Genomic DNA, 24,383 nt, shown 5'->3' on the forward strand with positions numbered 1-24,383 from the left:
CGGGATCGGTATCGTGCAGCTGTCTGCAGTCCGGGGAGAGAAGGGCAAGAAACAGCACAACTGGGGTTGTCCTGGAGGCCTGGCTGAGGAGGTGACCTTTACCTGAGGTCTGAAGGAGGGAAAAAAGCCTGGATGGGGTGGGAAGGGCATTTCAGGTGGAGGGAACAATCAAAAGCATGAATTTAGAAAATAAAGATGTTTACGAGGAATTGTAAGTATTGATGATTGCGTTCCTGTACGCGCATGCGCATTTCATTTCCTACCGAAGGTTGGGTTTCCCAAGCTGGGAAGACCGACTAGAAACAACCCAAGTTAGGGTCTCTTTTCTGCATTATTTTTAAGTGAATGAACATTTTTAGTTGAAATTAGATCTTTCACCTTGATAACATCTTGGCTGAGCCTGGAACCCTTGAACAAAATGCAGGATTTGTGAATTTAAAACAAATTTTAACTTATTCATAAACACAAGTCATATAAATCAACGTAAAACATCTGACTTAAACAAATAAATGATTAATTTTGACAACAGAATTACAAAGGGAGGTTTAATTCATCAATTTGTTGACAGTCACATAGTGCGTGATCAATAAATATTTGCTAAGGAAACAAGTCACACTGGGTTATTAATCATAATACTCTGTGGCTGAAAGAAATCTGATTAATATTAGAGTTCAGAAGAGTTTGCTATTAAAGAAAAAATGAAGAGTTTGTTGTAAGCCAAGACTTTTATTATTATTTGGTTTAGGAAGGTCGTATCTACTCCCTTTGCAAAACTAATATTTACTTTTCATGGTGTGGATTTGTGGATTTGTGCTGGAAATCATCTAATCTTCTCTTTTGATATAACAGAGATACTTTCATATATAGTAATAGTACATATTACGTAGTATATTATTATATGTATGTAAGCACAGTATATTATTTGTCCCACCAAAAATCTTTCAAATAGGAATGTTCTTATATATCTAAGAGAAGCATCAGAGAATTTAATAGCAATTCATCTTCTTTGACCTGCCCCTACATATTCTACCAGATTTCTCTTGAGCAGAAGATATGTTCATTCTTTTGTTCCAAAGACTTGTCCATCTTGAGGCAGAACACCATACTCCTGGTGTTAGGGAACTGGACCATTCAAGATAAACATATTCCTTTGTATAAAATTTCTTTCTTTGTATTTTTTTATTAACTCTTTTGTAATCAGGAAAATAAATCAGTAGTTAGGTGCAGTCAGTTTCTGAGCCAAACCACCTATCTATAGTGAGTGGGACACAGGAGGGAAAACATTAGAGCTCTTGAATGAGGACTAAAAATGACTCCCTTCATCATAAAGGCAAGCCATGGGTACGAGTCTACGTGGAGGCCATGATGAAGAAGTAGGCTAATGGCTTTTTTTGGTTTTTGTTTTTGTTTTTTTAATGAATAAGTCCCAAAGAGACCAAACTAGATCATCCCTGTCCTAATGTTCCTTCCTACACTTCCATAAAACATTGTGGCTCTAAATTGAAAACAATAATTAGAATTGGGGGACCATCCATTCTTTTTTCATGGATTGGTTTGTGCCCTAGGTTCCCTTGCAGCAGTTTTTGCCTCAAGTTGTCTTGCAATCTCCCTTGCAGATGTCTTTCTTCTTAAGTTTGGAATAACTGCCTAAATATAGATGACTAACATCATCAAGTCAGAGACTTTAAATTTTCCAGTTTTTAAAAAGTTAGTCAGCATTACAAATCATTTTCCAGTTTCAAGTAGTTCTAGTTTTAGAGAAAAGCCTCAAGTAAACTTTGGATATTATTATATATCTTTTATAGAGTCTACCAAAAATCTTGCGAGAAACAATTTTCTAGGAGTGAGAGCATTAGAAAAGAGGGGGGCACCTCGCACTCGCTGGCTTAGCTACTTTTCCAGGAAGTTACTGAAGATATTAGAGAATTTAACGTATCTGTCAACGTTTCCTTCATTTATTTTGAGGTCCTCATGACTTATTTGTTGAGCTCTATAAAGTTTCTTGGCTGAATTTTTGACTGAATTTGTTCCTACTGATAAGTGGCAACAACATTTTGGAGTCCCTGCTTCCACACTGAGTCAGAAAGCCATTGAACGGCTTTTTAGTCTTTTTGTCAACAAGAATGTGTCCGATGAGTACCGGACTGGACAGTGAGCAGGAACGTGAGGGGAGATCCCCAGCCCTCTGGCCGTCAGCAGCGCTAGGCATAGATGATGTACCAACAGAAACTCTGAAAGAACATTGGGGGACGACAGGTTTGTGACCTGAAGATTCAGATTCAGTAATTCATGAGAAACTGTAAACCCCATCCCCGGTACTCTGTGAGCTTGCTGGGGCCCCGTGCTCGAGGTTATTGTAAACGGCAAGTGAACTTCACTAACGGCCAGACAGCCCCCTCATGCCAGCTTTGCTGTCCCGTATCCATCAAGTGTTCCTGCGGGGCTTGAAGGGGGGCCTCAAACTGTATAGAGGGACCGCCCTGGTTTCTCTGGAACAACGTATGTACTGTAGTGGTGCTGGGAAACTCTTAACTCAGTGCCGTTCGACAGGACACTCTGCCCTGGCAGATGTGTTCTATAATCGGTGCTGCCCAGTGTGGTAGCCAAGAGCAAAATGGGGCTGTGAGCACTGGAACGATGGCTGGTGCCACAGAGGAATGGAGTATTCATCTTAATTAACTTTATTTTATTTTTTAAAAATATTTCACTTATTTATTTGCAGAGAGAGAGCAAGAGAGTAAGAGCAGTATCACACGTGGGGCGAGTGGGAGAGGGAGAAGCAGCTTCCCAAGGAGCAGGGAGCCCCGTGTGGGCCTCGAACCCAGGACCCGATCATGACCTGAGCCAAAGGCAGAGTCTTAACCACTGAGCCGCCCGGGCACCCCTGTTTTAATGAACTTTAAAATGGAATAGCCACGTGTCTGGTGGTTACTGTATTGGATGTTGCAGTTCTGGATTACGTATTAGGCTTTAACTGAAGTACAGCTGACGCACAATGTTATGCTAGTTTTAGGCGTACAGCGTCGGGATTCGAACACTCTAAGGGATGCCGTGCTCGCCTGAAGTGTAGGTTCCATCTGTTGGGTCTATAGGACTTTACAGTACCAGTGACTATGTCCCTGTGCTGTGCCTTTCATCCCTGTGGCTTCCTGTTTCCAGAACTGGAAGCCTGCACTCCACAGCCCCCTTCATCCAGCCCCCATGGTCCTCCTTTTTGGCAATTACCAGTTTGTTCTTTGTCCTTATGGGTGTGTTTCTGTTGGTTTGTTCTACTTTGTTTTTTAGAGTCTGCATATAAGTGGAATTATAGGGTATTTGTCTTTCTCTGTTAACTTATTTTACTTAGCACAATACCCTCTAGTTCCATCCATGTTGTCACAAATGACAAAATCTCATTCTTTGTATGGTTGAGTAATATTCCGCTGCATACAGACATACCACAGCTTCTTGATCTATTCATCTGTTGATGGACACTTGGGTTGCTTCCGTGCATTGGCTGTAAATAAGGCTGCAGTAAACATGGGGATGTACGTATCTCTTAAAATCAGTGTTTTCATTTTCTTTGGGTAACTACCCAGGAGTGTGATTACTGGATTGTGCGCTGTTTCTGTTTTAATGATTTGAGGAACCTCCACACTGTTTTCCATAATGGTTGCACCAACTTACATTCCCACCAACAGTGCACGAGAGTTCCTTTTTCTCCGCATCCTGGCCCACATTCCTCATTTCCTGTCTCTTGGATACTAGGCGTTCTGACGCCTGTAAGGTATGATCCCGCGTTGTGGTTTTGATTTGCATTTCTCTGATGATTGGAGACATTGAACATCTTCTCTTGCATCCGTTCGCCATTTGCAAGTCTTCTTTAGAAATTGATTGTGTGTTTTTGACTGGAACTGCTGTTTCCTGAGATGGGAATGATGACCTAGAGAAGTGTGGCAACATAGGACTCGTATTTGGTTCCAGGACAGAGCCACAGCAAAGGAGAATGTGCTTGTCAGACGGAGGAGAGCACAAGGTGGGGCCACTCTTCAATGGCGCTGAACCTGCGGCGCATCATGGCCTTTTGTAGCAACTTGGCCTTGTATTCGCTGACCATTTTTGATCTTCAGAGGCATACAACTATGTGGGCACAGAGCCCGCTTCTATTACAGGTACTTAGCCTTACTGAAGTATCATAAATCATGATGAGTCAGAGCACTACGGTGTATCAAGTTCTCTGATTTCTGACATAAATTTATTTTAGCAAATGGCCGGGGATTTAGAGCTGGAAGAACCTTTACTGCAGAAGAGGGGAGACAGGCAGGGGAGTTGCAGAGTATGTCATGGGCAGTGGCAGGGCTAAGTTTAGAACCCAAGATTCTTGACTTTGAAAGCAGTTCGTTTCCTCTACAATCCTGATTTTCTTAGAACTCCCCACAAAAATCAAAGCCCTCACATCAGACAGTGTGGGCACCTTTTCACCTGCTTTATTGATGGATAGGAAGAGCATGGGTGCTTCTGGCTCCTTCCAGGCAGAGCTGAGCAGAGCTTACTCACTCTCTCAGTGTTTACCAAGTGCTGGATCCTCAGGGCTCAGGCCTGTGTGACACAGGGAATGGCTTAGAGCTCCTGGACAGTGCACTTCGCTTTCTACGGAGGGGCATGAGCAGGTTCCCAGAGGAGCACAGCGCTCTTCAGGGCTGAGAACTGAGTGGCAGAGGAGGGCAAGGAAGCGCTCAGATAGCATTTCTGGTCATGTCTGACCTGGCTTCAGCACCAAGACAACCATGGACGCAGAGGTCAAACCTTTCACTGAAATTAAATTTTCCGTTTATGTAGACATTGTTTAGCCAACTTCAGCCTCGGCAGAGCGAGATTACAAGCTCATGCTGCGTGTCTGGCGGAACACAGGCGCATTAATCAGAGACATCTGGAGAGTTGCTAGTATGACTGCCTTTCACTAGGAACGCAAAAACTATCATTTGAAACTATTGTTCTTCCCTGAAAAGGAAGGATAAAACAAAGACTTGCCATCTGACTTCAGATGTTGACTCTAGTTTTAGGAGGGACAATTAGTTTCCTTTGTCACTCCCACCCCAGGAGCAGAATAGGTAAAAGTGGAAAATGTTGGTGAGTCATCCATGGAAATAAGATCTACATCAAGGGGTCGAGAAGGAGTGTGGTTGTTATCCTCTGGGTTTCCTTCCTGAAGAGGGGCCGAGCATTCGAGTGTGCGTTATGGAAATGTGGCTTCTTCACTGGACGAACTGTTTGTATGGAATGACCAGTAGTAGTAATAATAATAGCATTTATATGTCACAAACTATGTGCCTGCCGCCATTCTGAATGCCTCACAAATACTGAATTATTTAATTCTCACAACAAACCTATACTACAGATAGTATTATTACACCCCCATTCTACGGATGAGGAAACTGAGGCATGCAAAATTAAGTATCTTGTCCAAGGTTACACGGCTCTTAATATCAGAGCCAGGATTCAACACCAGAAACTCTGCTCTCTCAAGTCTGTTCTAACAACTCCAATATACCACCTTTCCAAGATGAAAATTACATTTTAGTTGGGAACCCTTGTAAAAAATTAAATATGTCATTAGAAATGGATGCGTTTCTAGTGCTTTGGTTTTGTATGATTCCAAACAGCTCCCGGCTACTATATCTCCCTGAAAATGATGCTTCCAGAAAGTTCTGCTCTGCACTCAGTTTGCAGTAGAGGAGCATGTGCTGGATGGGAGAGAAAGAAACTTTTTTTTTTTTTTTTAGTTCCATGAAATCATGACTTAGATGTTGCTGCTTGAGAGGTTCTATACCCAGATTTCATGTAATCGATTATTAAAGATTTGAAGGAGTGTACGTACAGACTTTTACTAATCAGTTGGGCAGTTAAAAAATTTGTATTGTCTTCACTTACGTCTTCCAAAAAGCAGAAAACGAAACTCTCTATAAGGAAAGAAAGAAGACGAAGTCCAGTTGTGCGGTGATCTGAGAGCCAGAGGCTTCGGGTGAAGGCAGGGTTGCTGTGTCTGCCGTGAGTGTTCAGAACGTTTGAGAACAGGGGTTACGTTTTGCAGCGGTGGCGTGCACTGAGACACCCCGATCAGACCGGGCTACGCAGGAATGCCTGAGAAAACCGTTACAGGTTAACTTCCGGGGTCTGCTCCTTAATCGTGGGGACGGGAGACTTGCCTGATGAGGTGGGAGTTGCTTTTCGTGGCACCAGAGAAAGAGAAGTGGAAGCTCAGGTAGTTCAAGAGTTTTCTGAATTTGCTCAAGGTCGTGGGCTCGGTGGTTTCCTGAACCAGGACTCACGTCGATGTCTGCCTGATGCCAGGTGCGAGCTCTCCACCCCGGTGTCCGAGGGCAGCCCCTACAGGAGGCACAGCCGGCCGTGGGAATGGCTCCCCCTGGAGGTGTGCGTGCAGGGCAGGAGTGGAAAAGGTGGTGCTGCTTAAAAAAAAAATGTAGGGGAGAGGTAAGGAGCACAGACAAGTTGAGGAACCTCCTAGAATTAGGAAGCGGCTACCTGGACATCTCGGTGACCTTAAGGAGGCTCAGGCAGACGTTCTGATTCCCGGCCCCCGTGCCTCTCGCTTCCCGCCTGTGACCCCTCGTCTTTCTCTCCAGCAGCCGAAGGCCCTGGCCCCCCCTCACCGCGCACCCGCAGCGGGGCGGCCTCTCGGGTCTCAGATGGTCTTCTGCTCCGTTGGTGCCGCCCTTTGCTCCTGCTCGCGTTATCCTCAAATCTTCTGGCCTGCCAGTTGCCAGGTGTTGGGGAAAATGTGTCATTAAGCCCCGGAAAACACTCGACACCCGAGGCCTCACTGCTGCGAACAGTCCAGAGTCCAGGCGCAGGTGGGCGCGCCCAGCTGCCTCGGAGCGGCGCCCGCGCTGGCGGTCTCCCTGCCCCCGGGTCCCCACGAGAGCCAGCAGCCGTGGCTGGCGGCTGGGTGGTGGCCAAGGTCTCCTTCCGTCCTTCGGGTCAACGGCTTCAGTTCAGTAACTAGAACCTCTTACTCAGCCAAGCTCATGTTTAATTTCGTTTTCTCCTTCTTTTGCTTCCCCTCTCTGTACGTCTGTCCTGTCTCTCCTGTTTCTATCACGTACTTGTCCTCGGTTCCCCCTCATTCTCCTTCATCCTCGGCCAGCGGCCCCCAGTGCCGGTTTTAAGCACCTGCTCCAGGCCAGGCACTCTGCAGTGTGACCCGGGTTGGAATTCTCTCTGCAGGTTCACAGCCGCCTGCCGGCGAAGTATTACTGTCCGAGGCTCGGCTGGCAGAAGTCGGCGGCCCGGGCTCACCGTGCAGTGCCATGAGCCTTGTGATGCCCCCTGGATGTCAACACAGCTGCCCCCAATTCGGAGCCTCCCTGAAGCCGATACTCATTCTGTTGTACTTGCTGCGATGCTCACTTCTACGGAGCTGACCACAGTCTGTGGGGCTGCCGGACTGCGGAGAGGTTCGTGCAGACGAACTGAGAGGGTCTGGCTTTGAACCGCCGTCCTGCAGGCTTGAGATGAGCCTCCAGCCGCCTCACTTACGTCTTCTAAGTGTCTTCTGAAATGCGCTACTCTGTCCTGACCCAGTTTTTTCTTACAGACATTGCATGTCTTTCTGGACACTGCCCATTTTCTTGTTAGATTCATAGGAAAGAGTATAATAGAAACAGTACCGTCCAGAAAAGAGTGACCTTTTTCATTGAGCTCGTTGGATCAGGGGAAGCATCTCCACTGACCTTTGCCTCCTAAGAAGCAGCACAGTCTGCTTCCGGGGAAGCCTCCCTTTTCCCTCTGGAAGCCTGAGCAGCTCCGCTCCTGTCCCCTGACTTTTTCTAGGGTTTAAATTGCAATGGAATTCTCAAAAAGGGAAGCCAAAGACAAAGTTTTTCGGTTTTTAGACTCTTTCTTAAATTTTATTATTTTAAATTTACTTGACACACAGAGAGATCACAAGTAGGAAGAGAGGCAGGCAGAGAGAGAGAGAGAGAAGGAAGCAGTTTCCCTGCTGAGCAGAAAGCCTGACTCAGGGCTCGATCCCAGGACCCTGAGACAGAAGGCAGATGCTCAACCAACTGAGTCACCCAGGCACCCATCGGTTTTTAGACTCTTTCTAGAAGTACCTTGTCTGTGAAAGCTGTGTTTCTTATGTTTCTTGTATTTATTCTTTGATTAAAGCTGTTTCCTTCTCTTAAAATCTCTTTTTAAAATAATTTACCTCCTCCCCTCCATGTTGACTCTCCTTCAGATTACTTGTTAGTCGTAGGTGTTTTAGTGCAGCCTTGTTTAACAGGTTTTTGTCAGTTTTTTGTTTTGTTGTTGTTGGTTTGTTTTGTTTGAGATGTACAGCCGGGAATGACCAGAGGGTGTCTTGTATATAATTCAGACTAAAATGTGAGCAGTTGGGAACTCTCAGTGTCCACTTAATGCTTCCCGGAATGTATGTTTATTATGTCCATTAATTTTAACTGGTAACTTTCAAGCCACAGGGGTTTGAGCACCCCTTTGGGGATGATAGATCAAGCTCTCGGAAATATGAGGGAAAGAAAGATCTGTAGCTTCCAGTCCCTTCTTTCCAGGTCAGATGAGGGAGAGGGAGGTAAAAGGCGAGAAAGATATCACCTGAAATTTCTTGGAACAGAAACACTGGGAAAACCAGGTGTACTAGTTTCCCTTGCTGAGTGACGAGCCAACACGAACCTTGCAGCTCAGCAACACGTATTTGTTACCTAGAGTTTCCGTGGGTCAGGAGTTGAGGCACAACAATTATGTCATCTGCTCAGGGTTTCACACTGTGAAACTTTTGACTGTTTCACTCTGACTGTTGTCAGAGAATCAGCTGACTGTGTCCCTTCCTCCAGCTTTCTAGTGGAAGAAGCCGTCCTCCAAGCTCCCATGATTGTTGGCAGAATTCAGTCGCTTGTGGTTGTAGGACTGACGTCCCCCGTTTTCTTGCTGGCTGTCAGCAGAGGCAGCTCTCGGCTCCTAGTGGCTGCCCGGAGCTCCTAGCCGCGTTCCTGCTCCCAGACCCATTCCCAGCATGGCAGCTTACTTCTTCAAGGCCAGTTGGAGAATCTCTTTATAGTTGATTAAGATGAAATCTTATATTACACACATGGGGTGACCCTCCCTTCACTGTTGCCGTATTCTGTTGGCAAGGAGCAGATCACAGGTTCTACTTCTCTCAAGGGTTGTGGATTATACAAGAGTTTGACACAGGGATTGGAGATCATGGAGCCATCTTAGAATTCGGGACACTACACCAGACCCTTTTGTTTTACTGTTGTGAGATTCCCCGGGTGAGAATGCCGGCCATGCTGGAGATTCAACGCCTTACGTGAAAATCCAGAGGCTTGTAGACGTGTGTCTGTGGCAGCATGCTGTGAGCTGGGTACCGTAGCCCAGACATGAAAACAACCCAGATGTCCACTGACGATGGGATCAATGGGTAAATGAAATACAGTGTATACATATAATGATATATTGTTCAGCCTTAAGAAGGGAAATAAACTCCTTCCTTTTTTCATGCTATAATGTGAACAAACCTTGAGGACATCATGCCAAGTGAGTAAGTCGGACCCAGAAGGACAAATACTGTATTAGTCCACTTATATGGCATACCTAATCACATTTGTAGAGACATAAAGCAGAATTGGAGGTTGCCAGGGGCTGGGAGCAGAGAATGGGAGTTATTGTGTAATGGGTCGAGTTTTAGTTTGGGAAGATGAAAAAGGTTCTGCAGCTGAATGGTGGAGATGGTTGAAAAACAATGAGGATATCCTTAATGTGACCACACTGTATTCTGAAAAATGGTTAAAATGGTATAGTTTGCAAATGTGTGTTTCACCACAATTAAAAAAAAAAAAATTGCAGAGTTCTGGGGCTGACTTGACAGCATTGGCCCCAATGGGCTGACCCACATTGCAGGTTCTGTATGGTTTCCTGCGAAGAGGGAGAGAGCAGTAATGATTTTCTTATTTCTGCTTATTTGTAATATTGCAGAGGAGAATAAGATATGGAAAACTCCTGCAACAGATGTTAATTTGTTATCGTTAATTAATCAGCCACTGTTAATTACTTGATAGTAATTGATTGATCGCTTCACCAGCCTGCAGTGGAGTCTTGTTTCCAGTGCAGAGGGAATGAAGAGGAAAAGGACAACTTCAGGCTCGCTTGCCTTTTCTTGTTTACAGCCGTAATTCATAGCCTCAAGCGTGCATCGTAATCACCTGGGGAGGATTTAAAAATACTGATCCTTGAGGTTTAACCGCCCGGGGTCTTATTAAATTGGTTCAGGGGGAGCACCCTGGGCACCAGGATTTATACAGCCTCCCCAGAGGCTCATGATGTGCAGCTACGATTAGGAGCCAGTGTTCTGTTACAGGAACACGCTTCCTACCGCCGACTCCAGAGACGTTCAGTTGGACGACTGAAGAGCAGGGCTCATCGCGGACTTAGGACGATCGTGCAGACTGAGGACAATCATTGAGTGTGCCAGGTTAACTCCCTTGTAAATTTTGGTTGTTTTTAACGTTTCATTATTAAACTCTGTTCTTGGATGCTCCTGGGGATAGGCTCCTGGGCACACACTTAAGAGAGACGGAGGTTTTTGCCATCAGCTTGAAGGAGCAGTAAACGTGATTAAATCACAACCGTATTCAGTTACATGGCAGTAGAGAGAGCGGGCGGACAGGAGAAAGTCATGCTCATTTTCTGATTACGCACAAAGTGATCTCATCGTTCTCAGGCTAGTTTCTCCAAATCATAAACTTGTGCCTTTATTAGTTTTTTTTTTTTTTCTTGTTGGTTTATTGCTCGAAGGATATTTGGGGGAAGGAAGGGAAGAGATGCTTCTTTTGCTTATCATCTGTGGCTTGTTTACGAAATAGCAACACTTCTCATCTCCATTCTTGTCTCTGTACCCGTAAACTTGGGGAAGGAGTAGGAACGTTCGTAGTCCGTTAGCATTCTTAATCTTTTGAGTTCCTCTGGGCTCCAGGTGCACCGTAGGATTTGGCTCCTAAGAGGATGAAGAAGGCACAGCCACGCATTTGGAGATCTCAGTCTCCTTGGGGAAGCTAACATGTTTGCAGTCTTGTGCAGTTTGTATTCTAAGAGGTAGGTGTGCAGAGGAAGGAGGGAGCACACTTTGCTTCGTGGGATCAGGGAGGGCTCCATGGAAAAGATGAATCCAAGCTGGGTTTTGAAGGAGGGATGGCCGGCAGAGAGACAAGGCATCTGGCACATTTGGGGACTTGTAAGCAGCTCAGTGGCCCGTGGGTGCTCTGAGCACCGGGAGGCTGAACAGGCAGCGAGGCTGGATTGTCAAGTTTTACCACCATTGGGAGGGGGGCTCCCTCAATAAAATCAAGGTAGGTCTTAAGTATAGTTTTTAGGGCTGTTTGAGGTTTTAAAGTTGCTGGTAACTTGCTTCTAAGAATTACAGCTATCCCCTGGGTGGGGATAGCTTCACGTGCAGGGCACTGTTCTTAGAGGTTTATACTGCGAACTCATTAACTTGTCATAGAAGTCCTATGACCTGTGGACTGTGTTTATTGTAATTTTACAGCTGAGGAAACTCGAGATTAAGTGACTTGCCCAGGGTTCCACGGTTCATAAGGGGCAGAATTAGGACTCCAACCCTGGCACTGTGGCTCCAGATCCCGTGCCCTTGGCAATGTGCGTTCCAGAACGCTTTCTCTGTGTGTGTAACTGAGCTACGACGCGCCGTGCGAGCTGCGTGGCCTCAGCCTCTCTGCTCACAAGAAACCCTTGGCAGACAAGAAGGAAAGCAGCAGGCTTGGCCACCGGCCCCTACTTTGCCCTGAGCTTATGCAAAGAAGTTGCGGGATATGCTGTTGCCCAAGAGAAGCAAACAGTGAGAACGCAGGCCTCTAAGGTCAGAACTGGAGAAAAGATGCGAGACCCTAACGTAACAGGAACTGTTGGTGGACTTTGACCAACTAAACTTCCTGAAGCAAATTAAAGGACAGAAATTTATTGCTTCCAAGAATGTTGATTACATAGGCAGAGGATGAGAAAGGATTATAGGAGGTTCTGGGTGTGAATTCGGAGATCCAGCCTGGGGGGAGGAACCTGGAAGTGAGCTGAGTGTCTCGCAGCGCCTCCTTGTGTATCCCGGTTTCTAGAACGTTTCCCATCACTCTCCCACCCCCAAAACACATGCCGTGGCCACCCCCATTGCCAACCACTCCGACGGTCATTATCTTACTATCGTGCGTGATACTCTGTGAGCAGAAAGGATTCCTGCGCTTTCTTCGCAGCCGAGTCTGGGATTCGGAAAGGTCAGTGACGTGTCCAAGGGGGCACCGTGAGCAAGGGGCAGAACAGATTCGAACGAAGGATTTTCTGACTCCAAACTCGTTTACACATTTTTTTTCCACATTTTAATTTTAATTTAATTTTATTTTTGTTTTGTTTTAAAGATTTTATTTATTTGACAGAGAGATCATAATAAGCAGGCAGAGAGGCAGGCAGAGAGAAAGGAGGAAGCAGGCTCCTCTGAGAAGAAGAGTCCGATGCGGGGCTCGATCCCAGGACTCTGAGATCATGGCCTGAGTCGAAGGCAGTGGTTTAACCCACTGAGCCACCCAGGCGCCCCCACATTTTATTTTTTTGATTACCTTTTCACTGAAGTACACAAATCCTAAAGGGAACAAGCCCATGTTACCCAGACAGACCGGACAGCAGCACATTCCCTGTTCCTCAGTCCCCCTTTCTCTCTTCTAACCTCTACCGTTATCCACCTCACAGGTAGCCAGGGTCAGTTAGGGTTTTCACAGATTACTTTGTGCCTATCTTTGAAGATCTGATTTACTTCTTCGGGAGAGCATGCATGGTTGGGGCGAGGGGCAGAGGCAGAGGGAGAAGCAGGCTCCCCCTTGAGCAGGGAGCCCAACGTGGAGCCTGATCCCAGGACCCCGAGACCATGACCTGAGTCCAAGGCACATGCTTAATTGAGCCACCCAGCACCCCAGTTTGCTTCTGAATTTTATCTTAATGGGTTTATAGACTAGTTTGTTTTACGTAGTGAGAGTCACTTATGTTATTGTGTGTGGCAGGAATAATTATTAATTGATAATAATGACTTATTAATTATCAGCGTTATACAGTGTTGATTGGATGTTATGCCACAGTTTGTCAACTCGGCTATCGTCGGGATTTGATCGATTTAGCAGTTCTGAGCAAGGCGGCCACGAACGGTTTCCATGTCCCTCTCCCTCTGTATCTGTCTGCATCCGCGAGTGTCTGCACAGACGCTCTCCGTCGAACGCGTGTGTTCTGGCGGTTCTGTACCCAGGAGAGCAGTTGCGGGGAGTGTATTCTCTCTGAGTTCACATGGGATACAGATTGCCACGTAATCTTCCAAAGTAGTTGAACAAACACAGACTCCGTCCAGGAACCTGTAAGCGTGAAGTTCCTCTGCCTGCTCGGCGCCTTTGGCATTGTCAGTTGTTTTTTGTTTTTTGTTTTTTGTTTTCCGTTCTAGCCGTTCTGCTGGGTGCATTGTGGTGTCTGGCTACGGCTTTGGTTATCTCTTCCTTGATCGCTACGGCTTTGGTTATCTCTTCCTTGATCGTTAACGAGGGTGAGCTGTTTAGGAATGCGCACTTTCCATTGATGTCCCGTTTCCCGTAAGCTCTGTGGTACCACGAGGGCCCTACGTGAAGGCTCTTCGTTCCTGTAGGTGGAGTTTTGAACTTTCTCCTGTGTTCCAAAGGCCTTCTTGTTCCTTCTTGTGCCGAGAGTTTATTCTTTTAATTACTCTGATGTCTAGTGAATGTTGACATCCTTCACGTTAAGTCTCCCAACTGTGTTACTGCTCTCCCCTGTTGCGACGGCTTTTCTGGGGCCTTTGATGACCAAGGATTTCAGAATCAGTTTATTAATTTTCATAAAATTTTTCAGAATTTTGACTGAGATTTCATCAAACCTGATCTGAGTAGCACTGACATCATTAAAATATTTAGTCTTCTCATCCACAACTATGGTGTATGTTTCCATTTCTTTCATTTCTCTTAAAATTCTGTACTTCTCTCTGTAGAGGTCTTACACAGTTTTGTTAGATATAATCCTGTATATTTGATGTTTGTTATCTTTTTAAAGTGAGGTAATTTAAAATTTTTCATTTTTAATTATTTGATGCTGGGATATAGAAATAAAATTGAATTTGTTTGGGGACCTTGTATCCAGTTGTTGGAATCACTTGTTAATTTTGATAGTTCACCTATACATTCCTTTGAATCTTTTACTTATACAACGTGTCTTTAGAAAGAAGGATAGGTTTATTTCTTCTTATCCTACATTTACATCTTTGGTATTTTTTTCTTTTTTTCTCTTTGTGTGTGTGTGTTTCTTTTCTTTCTTTTTTTTTTTTTCTCACGTTATTACATTTGCTCAGACTTCTGGTTCTGGGTCAAATTAAAATGTCTCATTTCTGATACCTAGAGGAAGGCTTTCAATGTTTTACCATGTGATATAATGCTTTCTGTTTTTGTTTTGTTCTATACATAATCTTTAATCAGATTAATGAAATTCCATTCCACTCTATTCCTAATTTGCTAAGAGCTTTTTTAAAATTTAGAAATAATATACAGGTGTTTAATTTTATCAGATGCTTTTTCTGCATCCAATAAGATTTTACTAATTTTTTTAAAAGTTTTTTTATTTATTTGACAGGCAGAGATCACAGTAGGCAGAGAGGCAGGTAGAGAAAGAGGGGAAGCAGGCTCCCCTGCTGAGCAGAGAGCCTGATGCGGGGCTGGATCCCAGCACCCTGGGATCATGACCTGAGCCGAAGGCAGAGGCTTTAAGCCACTGAGCCACCCAGGCGCCCCTTTACTAATTTTTTTTTTTATCTTTATTCTTTCTATGTCATTAATCGCATTAATTTTTCTTTCTTGTGCTGTGAATTTTGTTATCAGCCTATTCTCTTACTCTAAAATAAGGTGGTAAGAATTCTTCTTTTTTATTTTCTGAAAAAGATGATGTAAGATTAATGTTATTTTTTCCTTCAGTGTCTGAAAAACTTAGTGGTTGGATTTAGAATTCCTTTTGTGAGACCGTTTTTATTTTTGGTTCAATTTTTCTAATTGCTAAACACTTTTTTTGCTTCTTCTTTTGTCATGCATGGTTTATTATATTTTTCTCAAGGTTTTTCATTTCACTTAATTTTCAGAAGTTGATTATACTATATATCCAATCATTTCTTTTTATATCTGTAATATCTGCAGTGATGGATCCCTTATTTTTAAGATTGATAATTATTCTGTCTGTCTCCTTGCCTTGCTGAGAATTCCTCAGTTTTGTGTCTTTCTAAAGAAACCATTGAGGGTTGTGTTGTTTCTCTTCATTGTACTTTCTTGTTCTATTTTACTATTTTCTGCTTTCATTTTATTGTTTATTTCCTTCTCCCCCCCTTTTATTTTAGCTCACTCTGCTTTTTTTTTCTAACATTTATTTGATTTTATTTTCTTCTTTCCTAATAAATCTATTTAATACTGTAAGTTTCCTTCTTAGCATGACTTATGTACATCTCACAAGGTTTGGTATGTCACACTTTTATCATTTATTTCAAAATACTCTTTGATTTTCTTTATGATTTGATCACTGATCGGTGGGCGATTTAGAAATGTATTACTTGGTGCACCTGGGTGGCTGAGTTGGTTAAACGTCTAACTCTTGTTTCAGCTCAGGTTGTGATCGAGGGTCGTGAGATCTAGCCTTGCGTTCTACTCTATGCTGAGTGTGGAACCTGCTTGAGATTCTCTTTCCCTCTCCCTCTGCCCACTACCTTCCCCCGTGTCTCCGCTCAAGCATGCACTCTATCTCTTACAAAAAATAAAATAAAATAAAAAAAGAAATATATTGCTACTACAAAAGCAAAACCAGCTATTCAAATTAAAATTCACCATTTTCAGAGCTAGAAAAACTCTTAAACATCTAACGAACATACAGTCATTTTTAAAAGGAAAACTTAAATGTTATGAAAAAAATGTATTGGAAGGCCATTACATCATGGACACGCATTCTTTCTCCAAAAAAAAAAAAAAAAGAAAAGAAAAGAAATATATTGCTCAAAAAATGTGTTTCTCAATTCTCAAACATTTGAGAATTTTTTGATTATTTTTTGTTGCTGATTTCTAGCTTCATTCTGCTGTTCAGAGAACGTACTCTGTTGCTGAGATGTGCATTAGGGTTTACCTTATCGTCAATATTCATTAAAGTTTTCATGCATCGAGAAGAGTGTGTCTTCTGAATTTGTTGAATGCAATCATTGACTTTATTTTTGGAGAGGAAGCTGGGGAGGGGGAGAGGGAGAGAGAGAATCTAAAGCAGGCTCCATGCCCAGTGCAGAACCTGAGGCCAGGCTTGGTCTCACAGTCCTGAGATCATGACCTGAGCCAAAAGCAAGAGTGGACCCTTAACCAGCTGAGCCACCCAATGTCCCAAATGCAATCGTCTAAGTGAAATATCAGTGAGGTCAAGAAATTAAGTTTCATAGTCACCTGTTTAAAACCATGTTCTGACTGACTTTTGTCTCTTGTCCTGTTGGTTATTTAGAGGGATGTATTAAAATCTCCCAAAACAATTGTGGATTAGTTTATTCTTTTATTTTTGCCAATTTTGTTTTTTGTATTGTGATGCTATCTAATTAATTGCATACAGATTTAGAATACCTGTATTTCCTGATCATAGCAATATGAAATATCCATCTTTATTTCTAGAAATGTGTTTTTCTAGTTACCTATATCAAGAAACATTTTCTTTGTAATTGGTGTTTATGTAATATAAATATCTCTTTCTACCTTCTTACTTCCAACCTTTCTGTATCCTTATCTTTAAGGAATGCTTCTTATAAGTAACACACGTTTCATATTTCCCTTTTATTTTATTTTTCAATCTGACAGTCTTTTCTTTAAATTGCAGTGTTTAGTATATGTATCTTTAATGTAAATATAAATATTTGCTTATTACCATAGTACTATTTGTTTCTTATTTGTTACACTTCTTTAGTTTCTTTTTCTTTACTTTCTTGACATTTTCTAGGGTTGATTAGATGCATATTATTTTTCCATTTTCTTTTCTGTTAGCTTTCTAGTTAAATATTGTTTGGCTCATCTTATAAGGGTTACCCTAAAGTATAACATGCTTCCTTAATTTAGTAAATTTCTAATAATAGTTTAGTGCTTTTATCACTTCCTGGACCTTAAATTATGTTGACTGCCATCTCGCCCACCCCTCGCCCAGCTTCACTGTTGTTCCCAAACATTTAAAATCCTCGAGGTGTGGCTGTTACTTTCGTAAAGATGAGCTTCCTTTGGTCATGGACGCCTTCTTTGTCCGTTGCTCTTTCTTCCTTCTAGCATCTAGTAGTTTCCATCTGGGGTTGTTTCTATTTGTCTGGAGCTCTCCAACATTTTGAGTCTGTTGTCAATGGAATGCCATTTTGAAATGTATTCATTTTGCTTTTACGTTTGAAGGCTATTTTCACTGGGTTAAGATAGTGGAAATAGGCATCGTGAAGCTCTTTGGAGAAATCCCATTGTCTTCTGGCTTCTTTTATTTCGGTCGAGGAGTAAGTCACCTAACCCGTTAACTTATTTACTAGTTGTTTGAGGTAATTGTCGCTTCTCCAGTTGCATCCCAGGTTTCCCCTTTCTGTTTGGTTTTCATTAATCTGACTATGATGGTCTTAGGTATGGTTTTCTTTGGATAAGATTATTTGAAATTCTGTATCTGATACCTACAATATGTTGATCTGTTAGATCTCTTTCTATTGTTCTTTTTTTTTTTCTCTTGATCTTCACTCATTTGGTCTTTTCTCTTGGTATGCCTGATGTTTTACCATGTACTCTTTAGGGGAAAGCTCTAGAGAAATTTTGAGTCTCTAAATTTTGTGAATATCCTGGAAAAAACATTTATCTTTGCTTGTGGCAGGCAGTCAGGCTAGGAACAAATCATTTTAACCAAAATGGGATTTGTCACTTTGAAATTTGTGTTCAGTCTTTTTCCAGAGCTAGCCTCTTTTGGGCTGATTATTTCTCTAGGTATAGCCTTATGGATGTCCCCTCTGAAATCCTGGGTGTTTACCAGGATTCTTCCTTCATGGTGTGCCTTGAACATTAACTTTGGTCTTCCTAGTCCTTTGAGATTGCCAAAACTCTGCTCAGTGCTGGGTACAAATCAACAAATGCCTTGAAGGGAAAAGCAGAGGTGAATGTCAAGCTCATATTTTCTTGTCAATAACAGCTTTTCAAGCTGTGGTTATGTTGATAGGTGTCCAGTGCTTTCAAACAAATTTGTAAATATCTACTTTAGCTTTTGGAGTTGTACTGTGTGAGCAGGGACAGTTGTTTTGGTAACAGCTGGTCTATCATTGTTGGAGAAGGAGTGGCCAAGTTCATACTCTTAGTCAGTGCTGTATGCTGCCTCTTAGACATTTCAAGAGAAGACCCAGTCCTTTAAGAATTTATAATTTGGGGCACCTGGGTGACTCATTTGGTTAAGCTGCTGTCTTTGGCTCAGGTCATGATCCAAGGGTCTTGTGATCGAGTCCCACATTGGGCTCCTTTGTCAACGGAGAGCCTGCTTCTCCCTCTGCCTGCTGCTCCCCCTGCTTGTGTTCGCTCTCCTCCCCCTCTCTATGTCAAATAAATAAATAAAATCTTTCTAAAAATTAAAAAAAATAATTTAATTTTAAAAAAGAATTTTAATCTTGTTTGGAGAAAAAGTTATAGAGAGAACCCTTTTCTATTGGTAGGATGTTATAATAGGGTTATACACTCAATTAAGTTAAAAAGGATTTGGAAACTCTTTGAGATCATGGGCCATGCTTAGTTAATTTTTACGCCCCAAGTAAATGTTTGATAAAGTTTGTTGAATTGAATAGACATGGATGCAATACTCCAGGAGTTTAGAATAGACTTAAAGGATTGTGTGAGCTACACACCTGCTCCTGGGCAGGTCGGCTAGATCATAAAGGGAGAATTATAAAGCTTGAGCTGATTGAGGGAAGAAGAAATTAAGTTAGAGGAGAAAACAGAGGCTCAGTCTAACGATAAAGCTGGCAGGCATATGACGCCATGAGGATACCAGCCTATTGAAGTAAAGGTTTTTTTTTGCAAGTAAATACTGGATGGATGGAGTGGAGTCATGTGGTATGAAAGGGTGAATACCAGATTGTGGGATGTTGCTTTTCTTCTACGGGCAAAAGGGTTTTCAGACTGCTTCCATGGAATGTTCATAGAAGTTAAGCCAAAAGAAGAAATAAATAAAGAAGACTCTGAGGTTTGGAAACATTGGTTTAAGAGATTCGTTTACTGGAAGATTTCTTTGAACTTGGAAAGTATGCATTGTGAATTTCCAAAATTGTTCAACTCAGCACACTTTTGCTCATAAAGGAAGAGCACTTCTTGGAACGTATTTTGGGAAATTAGGCTATGTGGGCATTGATGAAACACTGGCTGGAATGTTAGGAGAGTATTAAAGGCCTGTGAAAGCTGGGGCTTTTTGGGCATTGTTCAGATGCTTGCTCTGAGAAGAACATGTTGTCAATGTATTTTCTCGATATGTATCAGCTGAATGAATTATTGGCTTTAGCCGATGAGGGGAAAATGCGATCAGGATGAAGTCAGTTTTTAGCAAGAATAATCAGAGAATACAGTGTAGAACGGAGTACATGGAAAGAGCCTAGAAGCTGAAACTCTTTTTTAAAAAGAAGCTATTTACACTGTACAGACCCAAGTGTTTTCTTGGACCGTGGTGACATCCTTGAAAAGGGAGACTGCAATGAGTCACTGATGTTGTTGTGAAGAGACATGACGGGTTTGGTGGTAGGTTAGTTGCAGGAGGAGGAAAGTTCTCCGGGTACTCGAAGACTTAGTGTGGCTCCAAGGCTGACGGAGTCCCTGGAAGTAGAAGGAATCTCTGCGTCTTCCCATGACCTCATGATCCGACGGATGCGGCCATCCAGGAAGGAGGCAATCCATGGGATTTTACCTACGTTTGAGAACTTTCTGTGTAGAAAAATATGACAAGTTTTGAAACAGGAAAGCTAGTGGCAGGAAAGAGTTTGAAGGAAAGATACAGAAAAGAAACCCTTATTTTTAGAAATCACACTGAGTTTGACGGAAAGCAAGTGTGTGGTGCAGGGATTCTAACGTAGCCCACGAGGTCGCTTTCCTGCCAGCTCAATAGTTCTATGATAACTATGGAAAAGTATGTTAATTAAAGCTTTTTAAATTTACAGTAAGGAAGTTTGGGTAATTATTTTGAGCTACTTCCATTCCAAAACAGAAGGTTCAAGGACTATCAACAAGAGGGCCTTGGGTTTGGGAAATGACTGGGTCATGAGATTGGAAATGTATGTTCTGTCTGGTCTAGACATACTGAGGGTCAAAACCTAGGTGAACCCAGCCTGCCACCATCACCCTCCGTTTCTGATCGAACCTAGCAAGTCCCAAAGGGGCTGACTTCTAATAGCTCAGAAGAGGCAATAGTCTTCCGACCCACGGACTTAGATTGAAATCCTAGGGATATTAAGTTGCTTCTTACTTTTTAGTCCATTTTTACAGAAAGTAGGAACAGTAATTATCTCACAGGAAGATTAAATAAAGTATAAAATAACTTCTACTATAGGCATTATGCATGCAAGTGTACATGAATAAATGCGTCCTTTGTCGTGGTCTCTTAAATGACCTTCGACCAGCCAGATTTTCTCTCCGTCTAAAAAAATCATCTGTCCATTCCTATTACTAATACCATTAACTATATGAACCTGGAGATCTTGAGAGAGGCTGCGTTTGTGATGATGACAGCCAGGAGTGATAAAACTGATGTCCTGTCAGTTACCGAAAACTATTCAAAATATTTTTAAAGGTTTTATACGTGAAGTATGGTAGTTATAAGGGTCTGTGTGGGTGAGGCCAGAAGAAAATTTGTCCCTCCCGGAAAAGTGGTAAGTACCTAGGTGGTAATATTAGAAATCTAAATAAAGTAAATCTAAGCAACAAAACATGGTTTTCATCAATGTCACTTTTCATCTCTTTCCCATTACGCCAGCGAGAAGAAGCTCATTACAGATGCCCTTAATAAAAACCAGTTTCTAAAGAGACTGGATCCTCAGCAGATCAAAGACATGGTGGAGTGCATGTACGGGAGGAACTACCAGCAAGGCAGTTACATTATTAAGCAAGGAGAACCAGGAAACCACATCTTTGTGCTAGCAGGTGGGTTTCGCGGGTTTTTCCAGGTATCATACAATAAATACTTTGCCTGCTGTCTTATGAGTTTTTACAAACATTTATCAAAGTGCAACACCGGTTGCTCTGTGTATACACAACATCACAGATGTGAGTTCTTGAAATAGTAACAAGGTCGATCTAATCATTCTGGGGATGGTGATGTTTACTGAACGCTTTTTCTACGTCAGGCCGCTGTTGAGCGTTAAGAGAGGGATCTCCTGTCACCGTCCCACCAACTCTGTTAGGCACGAGCTGTTATCTCCATATTCCGAACGCGGACTCGGAGCAGAGAAGTTCCGTGACTTCAGAAAGGCCGCAGAGCTCCGTCGTGGTGGAGGTGGAGGCAGACGCAGGCGGTCTGGCTTGAGCCGCTGCCCTCAGTCATAGTGCCACTTACTCGGCTACAGAAAGGCGCTTCTATTCAAAATATTGCTGCTTATGTGGACAGTTTCAGCTTGTTGCAACAGGATAAGGAAAACGGTGTTTTTCGTGGTTCTGTGAAGTACTTTGGTTATATATGAATGACTTTAAAAGATAATTTAGGTACATGTAAGTGCACATGACTCAAATGGAATGCCTGAAGATTAACACTGGTGTTTTAAGAACCATTTAAATGGTTTTCTACATGTATCCTATAGGAACATGTTTACATGCTGGATAGATTTTAAAAATCAGATAAGCAAAGGATTTCTTAAATGCATATCAAATGCATGCCTTATATGGTATTAAAGTTATTTTAGATACAAAAGCAAGACATGATCTGAACAGGGTATACGCTTATTGAACACCTTATCAAATTCTGAATCACCCACTTATTGAGTTTCAGGGAGGAAGTTAAAGCAGCTTAACCAAATGGAGTGGTAAACTGAGATTTCCTGCGGCCTTTTATTTTCTACTGCTAGTTCCTGGCAATCTAAGAACGCTTTTATGATCCTTGTTTCCTTAGGGCCTTAGGGATGGGGCAGAAGTTGCCTATCCCAACAAGTTAATAAACATGTAATATTCTAGTTATAACCGTATGAAAGATTGTTTTCATATGCTTTGATTCTTCAGACACTCTAGTTCCATGAATATTGGTGTTTATTTGCTGTAAACATCTTTGTAGACATCCTTAAAATTATACAGTGATTCTCAAGTAATTATTCTACCCAGGAAGTGAATTATGGTCTGAATTTAGCTAGCCTCCAAGTTTTTAGGGACAGAGATCCAGAGCAATTTCCCCCTCTTTCAGTTTTTGCCTTGGCCATTTCACTTCTACGTTAGCAACACCAGAAATTCTGACAAGAAGAGATAGATCATTAACTCAGCAAACTTTCATGGAACGTGCTAGGAAAGGACGAGAAACTCATGTCAGCCCATAAGGCTCCTTGCCAGGGACTCCAGTTAAAGGCGAGGGCAGAGAAGAGTTAGGACAGAAACTGGTTTCAACACAGTCAGGGCTAGGGCACACATAACAATGAAAATTGGGTCGTTTCTTATTTGAATTGATTACAGTATTATCTAAGGACTGACTTGCCTGATGTCATTGAGCAAATTAATTAAAAATCTCCCCTTTATAACATACAGCATGAATAGTCCATAATAAAAGCATATTTGGCTTAAACTTTTGATATTCCATATAATTCTTCAGCATTGCTCAAGTACCATGAGTCATCATCAATTAAAAAAAAAAACTTGAAATGCATGACAATCCATGATATCAACTCAACGGTACCACTAAGTGCTTTCAATGGAGTAGATTTAGTTGTAATGAGAAATTATTAAATTTTGTATCATGTCTGTAAGATTTGGAGCCAAAACAGAGTGTATTTCTTACTACAATTTAAGTTCTATCAGAGCAAGTATCTTTTGTGTTTTGTCCACACTCAAAGGCTGTTGGACCAATTCCTGGTACAACACGGGTACTCAAATCCGATTTGGTAAATGGTTGGTTGGAGGGAGGTGACCCAGAGCCGCTTGGTGGTGAATTGGGAGAAGGAAAGAGTAATTCTTCAAGGGAAAGAGAATGACCCCACCATATTTCTTCCTTTAAGAACATGACTGTTTGTTGGGCAAGGTTTTATTCACACTTGTTCAAAGGGAAAGGAGGAGAGAATCACCAGGCAAAGGAATTGTGAGGAGTTTGCGGTCTTCCCCTTGCCTCAGCTGTTGCCTAGATAAAGATTAGTGTCAGACCCTTTCTCATGTTTATAAGACAAAACTTTTTTTAGAGCTATTTTAGGTTTGCAACAAATTTGAGAGGGAGATACAGAGATTTTCCGTACCCTTCTCTCCCCACACATGCATAGCTTACACCATTATCGACATCGCTGACCAGAATGGTCCTTTTTTTTTTTAACCAAGGATGAACCTATATTGCTACATCATCAAGGGTTCGCTCTTGGTGTTGCGCCTTCTGCGGCTTTAGGCAAATGTCTAGTGACATGGAACCTAACATTATAATTCCATGCAGAGCATTTCTCACTGCCCTAAAAATTCTCTGCTTCCACCTGTTCATCTCAGCCAACGCCATGCCTGGCAACCACTAACCTCTCTGTTTTTCTGCATCATTTCCCTTTTCCAGAATATCATATTGCTGGAATCATGGACTGTGTAGCCCTTTCGGATTCACTTCTTTCATGTAGTTGTGTGCACTTAAGTTTCCTCCTGGTCTTTTCCTGGCTTGATAGCCCCTTTCATTTTAAGCACGGAGTAATGTCCCACTGTCGGGATGGACCACAGTTTGTTCATCCGTTGAAGGACATCTCGGCCATTTCTCAGTGCTGGCAGTTACAAATAAAGCTGCTATAAACATCCGCATTCAGGTCTTTATGTGGACCTGAGTTTTGAACTCCTTTGGGTGAATACTAAAGAAGGCACCTGCTGCATTGTACGGCAAACTCTGATGTTTAATGTTGTAAGACATTACCACACTGTCTTCCACAGTGACTGTCCCACTTTGTGTTGCCATCAGCAGTGGAGGAGCATTCCTCTTGCTCCACATCTGCACTAACATTTGGTGTCCTCAGTGTTCCAGATTTTTGTCATTCTACCGGGTGTGTGGTAGCATTTTACTGTTGTTTTAATTTGCATTTCTCTGATGGCATAGGATGTGGAGCATCATTTCATATGTTGATTTGCCATCTG

General features: G+C 42.5%; 1 protein-coding gene across 2 annotated transcripts in view; it reads left to right on the plus strand.

Annotated features, from left to right (window-relative positions):
- Positions 1 to 24,383, plus strand: part of PRKG2 (protein kinase cGMP-dependent 2) — an 86,914-nt gene that overhangs the window by 1,036 nt on the left and 61,495 nt on the right. For both annotated transcript variants that reach the window (XM_044224759.1, XM_044224760.1), the window contains exon 2: positions 21,076 to 21,242. In XM_044224759.1, coding sequence (XP_044080694.1) covers positions 21,076 to 21,242 — 167 coding nt within the window. The remainder of the gene's footprint in view (positions 1 to 21,075; positions 21,243 to 24,383) is intronic.

This window comes from Neovison vison, chromosome 11, assembly GCF_020171115.1.
Source record: "Neovison vison isolate M4711 chromosome 11, ASM_NN_V1, whole genome shotgun sequence".
NCBI classification, from domain to species: Eukaryota; Metazoa; Chordata; class Mammalia; order Carnivora; family Mustelidae; genus Neogale; species Neogale vison.